This window comes from Megalops cyprinoides, chromosome 22, assembly GCF_013368585.1.
Source record: "Megalops cyprinoides isolate fMegCyp1 chromosome 22, fMegCyp1.pri, whole genome shotgun sequence".
Classification (NCBI taxonomy): Eukaryota; Metazoa; Chordata; class Actinopteri; order Elopiformes; family Megalopidae; genus Megalops; species Megalops cyprinoides.
Genome location: NC_050604.1, coordinates 27,271,007 through 27,281,170, shown reverse-complemented (window position 1 = coordinate 27,281,170; position 10,164 = coordinate 27,271,007). Strand labels below are relative to the sequence as shown.

The 10,164-nt window shown below is 50.5% G+C and overlaps 1 protein-coding gene across 1 annotated transcript in view; it reads right to left on the bottom strand.

Moving 5' to 3' along the window:
- Positions 1-6,894, bottom strand: part of LOC118769958 (E3 ubiquitin-protein ligase TRIM39-like) — a 13,517-nt gene extending 6,623 nt beyond the window's left edge. Inside the window, exons 1-5 of the mRNA XM_036517396.1 lie at positions 6,680-6,894; positions 2,352-2,796; positions 2,028-2,273; positions 1,222-1,317; positions 1-35 (exon numbers count right to left, since the gene is read on the bottom strand). The exon at positions 1-35 is cut by the window's left edge and continues 199 nt beyond it. Coding sequence (XP_036373289.1) covers positions 1-35; positions 1,222-1,317; positions 2,028-2,273; positions 2,352-2,786 — 812 coding nt within the window. The 5' untranslated portion in view covers positions 2,787-2,796; positions 6,680-6,894. The remainder of the gene's footprint in view (positions 36-1,221; positions 1,318-2,027; positions 2,274-2,351; positions 2,797-6,679) is intronic.
- Between the last annotated feature and the right edge of the window lie 3,270 nt (positions 6,895-10,164).

Here is a 10,164-nt window from a genome sequence, read left to right as displayed (position 1 = left end):
TGCACGCTGCCCTCTGTCTCCCGCTCCGCCGCCGTCTGCAGGGCGGGAGGCAAACGTCACCCTCCCTGCTGCTCTCTCCCTCCCTGCTGCTGTTCTCTCCCTGCCTGCTGCTGCTCTCTCCCTGCTGCTGTTCTCTACCTGCCTGCTGCTCTCTCCCTGCCTGCTGCTGTTCTCTCCCTGCTGCTGCTCTCTGCCTGCCTGCTGCTGCTCTCCCTCCCTGCTGTTCTCTCCCTCCCTGCTGCTCTCTTCCTTCCTGCTGCTGCTCTCTTCCTTCCTGCTGCTGCTCTCTGCCTGCCTGCTGCTGCTCTCCCTCCCTGCTGTTCTCTCCTTCCCTGCTGCTCTCTTCCTTCCTGCTGCTGCTCTCTTCCTTCCTGCTGCTGCTCTCTGCCTGCCTGCTGCTGCTCTCCCTCCCTGCTGTTCTCTCCCTCCCTGCTGCTCTCTTCCTTCCTGCTGCTGCTCTCTTCCTTCCTGCTGCTGCTCTCTCCCTCTGTGCTGCTGCTCTCTCCCTCCCTGCTGATCTCTCCCTGCTGCTGCTGCTCTCTCCCTCCCTGCTGATCTCTCCCTCACTTTAACCCAAACTCTGCCTGCTCTCTGCTCTGTGCTGCGTAAAACAGCAGCTGCTGTTCGCATCAGCCTCATCCAAACCACACTAGAGCTTCATTATCATCACAGCAAAGGGCTGTAAGTGAAGCAAGAATATGAGCTCCATGTGTGCTTGTGTTAAGATGTGTATGATAAGAAAGAGTAACTCAGTGGTTCACACTGTTATTGTATAGGAACATGTCAGTTTGAGATTATCAGCCTGCAGGGCAAAGTATCGGTCAGTTAGCTCAGATGAAAACTGAAATGAGATGATGAAATGATTTCAGTCTGTCACAGGTGATGCGCACCTCCTGTGAGGCTTGTATCTGATTTCCTTGCAGAGTCACAGAACACTTTGTTCCAGACAGTGTTGTTAAAGCGTGAGAGCTCCCCGTGTGCTGGAGCAGGTCCAGGTGAGGCAGGGTGCAGGTGACATACCGGCAGCATGCGAATCTGCCTTTGTAATCTGACACCGAGGCTGCCACCTTTCCCCCAGAACGCAAGGCATGCGGAGTGCGCACCCGACGCAGGGACAGCAGCCAGGACACAGCGCATCCATGTGAAATGAAAGGGGATTGGTCATGTGGAGAGCATATGGCAGTAAAGTGAAAGGGGATTGGTCATTTGGACAGAACTCACCCTGATGTCCTCCATAGACGCTCGGATCTCCTGCACCTTTCTCTCCCTGTCACGGATCATGCCCTGCAGTTCCACCTCTGTGATCCCGAGCTGAGACTGAACCCAGAGAAACACCGATCAGAACCAAGACCCGATCCCGAGCTGAGACTGAACCCAGAAAAACACAGATCAGAACCAAGACCCGATCCCGAGCTGAGACTGAACCCAGAAAAACACAGATCAGAACCACACCCGACGCTGTACACACATGGACTAACGTCAACAGGGCTGTAGCACCTGCAGGTCATCTAAATTCTGATATGAATCAATGATTAATGATTTCATCATTTCTATACCTTCTGATTAATTATTTAGTTTACATCCATGAATGTAAACATGAATGTATTCTGTTTGGATTGGTATGGTGTGTGAGAGGATGGCGCAGTGTGTGGTAGGATGGTGCAGTGTGTGGTAGGATGGTTTGTGTGCGGTAGGATGGCAGGGTGTGTGGTAGGATGGTGCAGTGTGTGGTAGGATGGTGTGTGGTAGGATGGTGCAGTGTGTGGTAGGATGGTGCGGTGTGTGGTAGGGTGGCAGAGTGTGTGGTAGAGGGATAGGGTGTGTGCGGTTGGGTGTTGGCACGGTGTGCGGTAGGAGGGATAGGGTGTGTGTGGTTGGGTGTTGGCACGGTGTGTGGTAGGGTGGTAGGGTGTGTGTGTGGTAGGATGATGCGGTGTGTGGTAGGATGACAGGGTGTGTGGTAGAATGGCAGGGTGTGCAGTAGGATGGCGCGGTACGTGGTGTGTGGCCGGCGTCTGTAGCCCCACCTTCTTGATGAGCCACTCCCTCTTGGCAGGGATGATGGTGTGAGAGCGGTGCTCGGTCTCGGTGCACTCAGTACAGACGCAGGTCTGGTCCGTCCTGCAGAAGAGCTCCAGCCGCTGGTGGTGTCTGACGCACTGCGGGGCATCCAGGCTGTCCGCTGGCCCGCTCAGCGTGTACCTGCGGCTGGCCAGTGGGGGGCACGGGGGGGCAGGCACCAAGGGGGCGGGGCTGGGGCCGGGGGCGGGGCACTGAGGGAGGGCATTGGTAATGGTGTTGCGTCTGAGAGTCAGTTGGGCGGGGCTGGGGGCGGGGCTGGGGGCGGGCGCTTCAGGGGAGGGGGCGGAGGCGGAAGCGGTGGAGTCGTCAGCCACAGGTCTCTGGAAACGCTGCTTCATCTCGGCAAAGAGGTCACCTGGGAGCTCGCCCAATCTGGGTGGCCGGTCCGCCATGGCCCCGCCAACCCCTCCCGCACTCGCGTCCGTGGCCTCGCCCCCGAACACACCCCCAGCCACGCCCCCAGACATGCGCTTGAACTGCTCTGTGATCTCGCGCAGGGTGCGGTTGATGTGCAGCTCGGGCCGCTTGCGGAAGCTCTCCTTGCACAGTGGGCACTGGCAGGCCTTGCTGCTGTCCCAGTAGTCCCCAATGCAGGTCATGCAGAAACTGTGGCCGCACGGCGTGGACACCGGGTTGGTGAAGACATCCAGGCAGATGGAGCAGAGGAACTGGTCCTCCGACATCAGGCTGCGGGACTGAGCCATCACACCACTACTGCAAGGGACAGGACACAGCGTTAGCATCACCACAACACTCAGCATTAGCGTTAGCATGTCAGCATCACCACAGCACACAGCGTTGGCGTTAGCGTGTCAGCATCACCAGCAGTAACAGCAGCAGCAGCAGCAGCAGTAACAGCAGTAACAGCAGTAACAGCAGCAGCAGCAGCAGTAACAGCAGCAGCAGCAGTAACAGCAGCAGTAACAGCAGCAGCAGCAGTAACAGCAGCAGTAGCAGCAGCAGTAACAGCAGTAACAGCAGCAGCAGCAGCAGTAACAGCAGCAGCAGCAGCAGCAGTAACAGCAGTAACAGCAGCAGCAGCAGCAGTAACAGCAGCAGCAGCAGCAGCAGTAACAGTAACAGCAGCAGCAGCAGCAGCAGTAACAGCAGCAGCAGTAACAGCAGCAGCAGCAGCAGCAGTAACAGCAGCAGCAGTAACAGTAACAGCAGCAGCAGTAACAGCAGCAGCAGTAACAGCAGCAGTAACAGCAGCAGCAGCAGCAGCAGTAACAGCAGCAGCAGCAGCAGTAACAGCAGTAACAGCAGCAGCAGTAACAGTAACAGCAGCAGCAGTAACAGTAACAGCAGCAGCAGTAACAGCAGCAGCAGTAACAGCAGCAGTAACAGCAGCAGCAGCAGCAGCAGCAGCAGCAGTAACAGCAGTAACAGCAGCAGCAGCAGCAGTAACAGCAGCAGTAACAGCAGCAGCAGCAGCAGCAGTAACAGCAGCAGGAGCAGCAGCAGCAGTAGCAGCAGCAGCAGTAACAGCAGCAGCAGCAGCAGTAACAGCAGCAGTAACAGCAGCAGCAGCAGCAGCAGTAACAGCAGTAACAGCAGTAACAGCAGCAGCAGCAGCAGCAGTAACAGCAGCAGCAGCAGTAACAGCAGCAGTAACAGCAGCAGCAGCAGCAGCAGCAGCAGCAGCAGTAACAGCAGCAGCAGCAGTAACAGCAGCAGCAGCAGCAGCAGCAGCAGCAGTAACAGCAGCAGCAGCAGCAGCAGCAGCAGTAACAGCAGCAGCAGTAACAGCAGCAGTAACATCAGTAACAGCAGCAGCAGTAACAGTAACAACAGCAGCAGAGTCTGTGCACATTTACATCTGGAAACTCTTCAGTGGTTTAAGCATCAGAGATCAATCTGAGAGATTCACACAACAAAATCCAAACATAAATATAACAAAAAATCTTTTCAAATGAAGCATCAGTCCTCACCACCCATGATTCATTTCTCAGTTCATGGCACTGGGCACTCTGACTGGCTGTATAAAATCATAGGTTAGACGGCCTCCTGCACCCTGAACGGGCAGGAGGTGAGTGATGGCAGGCTGGCGACGTTACGCAGAGTAACGGATCAGATTTCCCTCTTCATATTTCATTAATCTCTCATAAAGCCAGCAAGCTGTGAGTCACACCCCGACAATCACCTGAGATCACTCCCCTCACTGCTGCACAGCATCACATAATGTTGACTCAGTAGCCATGGAGCTTTAACACAATCACCTTTAAGCTTTAAACAACCACCAGAGCTTGTAAGGATTGTGAGTTAAGTAGAAAGAAGGAGAGGGAAATGAAAGTGTGATGTCTGCTTCAGTAACTAACACAACTAACTTTCACTGTCACTCCAGAGAAACACACATTCCCCGCAGTGGAAGTGTTGGGAAGTGTGTCGCTTATAATAATAACCCTGATGAGCCCTGCCGTGGAGTGTGGAGTGTGTGTGTGGAGTGTGGAGTGTGGAGTGTGGAGTGTGTGTGTGGAGTGTGGAGTGTGGAGTGTGGAGTGTTGAGTGTGTGTGTGGAGTGTGGAGTGTGGAGTGTGGAGTGTGTGTGTGGAGTGTGGAGTGTGGAGTGTGGAGTGTGTGTGTGGAGTGTGGAGTGTGGAGTGTGGAGTGTGTGTGTGGAGTGTGGAGTGTGGAGTGTGGAGTGTGGAGTGTGTGTCACGGATGCATCAGCGGGAGGCAGCGAGGGGGCGGGGCTCAGGGTGACAGAGCGGTGAGTGTGCAGGGATGTCCGCGCTGTGTGGAATTTCTCTGAGTCATGCACACCTGGCGGCAGCAGCGGGCAGAGCCGAGCATTGCGGCGGTCACAGCAAGCGCTCTTGCTCGTAATCATTTCTCTCTCTCTGCTCCTGCTGGAATGAGGTCTGACCTGCCCCTCAGACAATGGCAGGGGCTGTGAGCGTTACGCCATCGCAAATGCAGCAGCGGGACTCTCACGAAGGCTTATCACTGCGCTTTAATCTGAGATCTCTCACCGCAGACCACACGTGACTGCCACAACCATGTATTTACAGCGAGAAAATAACCAGAAACTAGAACTAGAAATTAGCCTCTAATTAACCAGAAGGCTTAATATTGTGTATCAGTATCACCAGTCAGATGGTAAGTATTATAAAGCAGCTCCTTGGTTCCCTGTCATGTATCTACAGTGGCCACATGTCTGATAAATCTGAAAGTAAAGGAAAGTAAATCTAGAGTCATTGATTTACACACACCTCACTAGATAAGTGTGTAGTATTTATTTCCATCTTGAAATATTTCCCAGGAGTTTCCACTTGATTGCCTCTTTGCTAAAGGTCAGAGAATATCTCTGTCCAGTGCATTGTAACAGCCTCAGCAGTAAAATGTGCTTTATTAAAAATACTTTTGACCAGCGTGATTCCAGCTCTCATCCCAGCATATTAAACCCAGGTATACATGTCATGATAGCAAATATTTTAACATGGTATCCAGTAAATCCCCCTTAAAACTATTTTTCATCTGTGTCAAAACATTGGAAAACATTTCAGATATATCAAGTATTGAAAGGCAGACAGCACTGCCTGTTCCAATATTGAATAACAGACACAGATATATTCTAAACAAGTGGATTTTCAGGACAATGGGAGCATGTAAGAGTAGAAACACTAACAAAATCTGTTATTTTAATGCTGCCCTTCCTGCAGGATGTCACTTCCCTAAAGCTGTATGTCAGACGGCAGGCGCCTCTCTCGTTTGCGACACTCGTAATTCCAGAAAATCAACTGAGTTCTCAGCAGGCTTGCCTGCCAGCTCTCTCCTACTCTCCCTGAAATACACTGAGCGTACTCCCACTCTCCCTGAAATACACTGAGCATACTCCCACTCTCCCTGAAATACACTGAGCGTACTCCCACTCTCCCTGAAATACACTGAGCGTACTCCCACTCTCCCTGAAATACACTGAGCGTACTCCCACTGAACGTACAGACGTGGAGATACGAAAAACACATTCTCTCTGAAATACACTGAACACACGGATGTGGAGATACGAAAAACACATTCTCTCTGAAATACACTCTGCTTTCGGATAATGAGAAAACTTGCAAAGATGACAGTACACAAATTATTGAATTATTAAAACACACACCCTATTCATAATTTAAAGACTGACATACATACATACACAAACAGACACACACACACACACACAAACACACAGGGCTGATCTGTGGAAGAGTGCTTCCACATCTCCTATCAGCTGTTGGCTCTTGCTCTACATCATTACCAAGCTGCAGAAGCCTGTTACACCAAAGCAAACAAACCTCTGGCTGATAGCAGGTAAAGGAGGAAGAGCGTGGGGCAGGAGGTGAGGTGTGGCAGACTCTGCCTCACAGACCCAGTGATGCTAATGCTTCCGCGCACCTTTCTGTTCATGTCCTCTGGCCACACAGATCTGTACCCACCCAGCGTCCCGCTGCCTTCCCTCCCCACCACTGCTGCCCCCTGCTTCTGAGCCGAAATGGTCTCTCCCGCCTCCCTCTGAGCGCGGCCACGCACCCCGGCACATGATTTAGGCATATGATCACTCTGATGGGCGAAAGCTTGTTCTCTCTGTGGAGGCCTGCGGACTCATACACACCTGACTGGCTGAGGTTCCTCTCCGGGGTCCGTGGGTCAGGCACAGAGCTCTGTTTCAGCCTGGGTCCTCTGTCTCTCCCTCTGTCTCTGTCTCTGTCTCTGTGCGTGTCTCTCTCTCTCTCTCCCAATCGCTCTGTGTCTCACTCCCTCACTCCCTCTCTCTCTGTGTGGCAGTGTCGGATCCAGTCACCAAGTTACACAGTCTCAGCTGTGTCACTTGTGTCTCTGGGCGTGCCAGAGAGGGCGTGGCTGCATATTTGTCCCTTTTCACAGTGACCCTCAGCCCCGCCCTCAGCTCCGCCCTCTGAGCTGCTCAGTGCAGACAGACCAGTCTGACCGGTACTGCCTGCCTGCTGCTGTTACCTGACTACCATGCCACTTACCACAAAGGAAACAGTAATAATAATAATAATAATAATAATAATAATAATAATAATAATGGCTCTCACTGCAAAGGAGTGGATGGGACTCACCTCAACAATGAATTTCCTAGGCAACACACAGTCGCCATGTTGCACATGACGCTTGCCTTTCATCAGCCGGGGGGGGGGGAGGAGTTCACTTTGGGGTTACTGGGGGAGTCGTAATGGCACCCCTCTCACCCCTCTGCTCGGTGGCAGTGCAGGCCAAACAGCCCGACCCGCATTCTGCCCCACAGTCTGCCCCACGTCTCTGTGTTTGGATTGTGGGAGGGGTGGTACCAGCGCCTGCACATGTTTGCTTAGCTCGGCGTTCTGCACACCTGTCTCGACTCCAGGGACACCTGTGCCACAGCTGTGCGCTTTCACTCCTGCCTGAGGTGATCAGACAGCCTCAGAGGCTCAGTGTGTGTGTGTGTGTGTGTGTGTCTGTGCGTGTGTGCGTGTGTGTGTGTGTGTGTGTGTCTGTGTGTGTGTGTGCGTGTGTGTGTGTGTCTGTGTGTGTCTGTGCGTGTGTGTGCGTGTGTGTGTGTGTGTGTGTGTGTCTGTGTGTGTGTCTGTGCGTGTGTGTGTGTGTGTGTGTGTGTGTGTGTGTGTGTGTGTGTGTAAGATTGCTGCCTGGAGTAACAGTGCTATTCCGCAGGTTTGAAGGTGTTCCTACACACAGGTAACGAGCATAATCCCACAGTGCACTCTGCTCACAGGAGTTTACCCGCTGTGTGTGTCTGTGCGTGTGTGTGTGTGTCTGTGTGTGTGTGTTCCATTAAAGCAGGATATGACAAAATCAGAGAATAGGAGCGTGATGCAAAGCTATGATTGGCAGGTCTGATTGGCATCTCTGATTAGCAGCTTTGATTGAAAGCTATAACTAGGACTAGTTGTGATTGTGCAGTTCTGATTGGCAGCTGTGATTGGGCAGTTCTGATTGGCACCTGTGATTGGGCAGTTCTGATTGGCAGCTGTAAGAGCTGTCTGCCTTGCTTACAGAACACCCTCACACAGCTGAGCTGGTTACTGACAGTCCTTATTGCTAACTCAGTGGTAGCATTACATGCTAAAATCTAAGCTTTCTAAAATCTGCAGCAATAAAATATAATATCCAATAAAATATAATGCATTTAGGGAAGAAGAACAGTCATAACTACTGTCATTTTATTATGTTTTAGAATGTTTTAATATCAGTTGAAGAGTGTATTTCATCAGGTGTGGCGTTAGCTTCTGGTATTCTGCTAGAGGAGGTTAGTTTCACTGTTGGTAGCCAATTATAGCGTTAGCACACACTTTGCCTTGTGCTGAAAGTTGCTCTGGATAAGAGCATCTGCTTTATGAATGTAATGTAATGTGATTGAAGTATAATTCTGAACAGACCAAAACAAACATCTCTTTTTAATTTCTTTTTAATTAACGTAATTAATTTATTTTATGAAGACAAAGACTAAGACCAACACACCCAAAGACACACACATTCAACAACACCATCATGTCAGGACAGATAAAGAAAATTATTGAGTTTATATTGAAATTATACAATGCCTTAGTCAGACCGCACCTGGAATACTGTGTGCAGTTCTAGGCACCGCACTATAAAAAAGATACCGAAGCTCTTGAAAAGGTTCAAAGAAGGGCAACTAAATTAGTTCCTGGCATGAAATATAAAAGCTACGAGGAAAGACTCAAGTTACTTAACCTATTTAGACTAAGCAAGAGGAGGCTTAGGGGTGATTTAATTGAGGTATTTAAATTTATAAAAGGAATCAATAAGTTTAACTATAATAGATTCTTTAGGGTGAGTTCAGTCTGTAAAACAAGAGGACATAAATGGAAACTAGTTAAGAGTAAGTTCCGCACTGATATAAGGAAGTATGATTTTAAACAAAGAGTTATCAATACATGGAATAGGTTGCCAGGTCATGTAGTTGAGGCAGAGACCCTTGCTGTGTTCAAGTCTAGACTTGATGCAGTTTTGGATACTCTTTAATTAAGAAATGGCGAGCTTAGTTGGGCCGAATGGCCTGTTCTCGTCATCATATGTTCTTATGTTCTTATGTTCTTATATATAGGAATGTCATATTAGAAGCAGGAGAATTATTTACTTTACTAAAGGCACTAGATTCATCCAACAACTTGGAGCACAAGTGGAGCATATCACTACCTGGGTAATATGGCAAGAATGTCACCTCAAAATCCATCTGTTCCTGCAGTCATTAACAGGTATTGCTTTATAATAATTCAGTTCTGTGTCACTGAACAGAGGGGGCTGCTCTTATGTGTACACTGACAGGAAGCAACAGGAAAACTGGCAGATTACCTGCAGAATAAACACAGAGATAAGAACACAGATTAAGAAGTAAAGTCTTTTTGTGCTACTGAGGACACTCTGAGTTTTGCTTTGCTGGAGGAGTGTCATATTCCAGTCTTCCTCAGATCAGTACCTGTTCTCTCGTCACACAGTCCCTGGCAACCCATTCAATCCCACTCTGTGACATCACACACAAAGCAATTGCTCTGTGATTTCATAATCTCCAATCACCTCATGACATCACTGTGTTCACTCTGTGACATCACACAGAGCATCCGCTCTGACATCATACACAGAGATTACTCTGTGATGTCATGCGTAGGCATTACTCCACTCTGTCTGAGTGGGCCCTGGCACACGGCAGCCTCCCGGCTTTGGCGAGGTAGCAGAGAGGCTGGACGAAGCTGCCGAATGTGGAAAGAGAGATGCTGATGGGGTTCAACACACAGATGTTCACCCACCCTGAGATGTAGCTGGTGAAGGCCGCTGAGATGATCATGGGGAGGTAGTTGACCACCATCATCACCTGGATGATGACAATGGTCCTGAAGGCCCTCCTCTTGGCCAGTTGTGGCTCCCCCCCCTCTCTCTGGCCCTGTCCTGGCCGAGGGCACCTCAGAGCCCTCAGTATAGAGAGGCTGCAGAAGGAGTCCACCAGCAAGAGAACTACAAACGTGGCTGTCAACACGTAAGTGGACTGATACACGTAATGGATGCCACCGAACCCAAGCACGACTGCCCAGATGATGCCCAGACACCTCAGCCGGT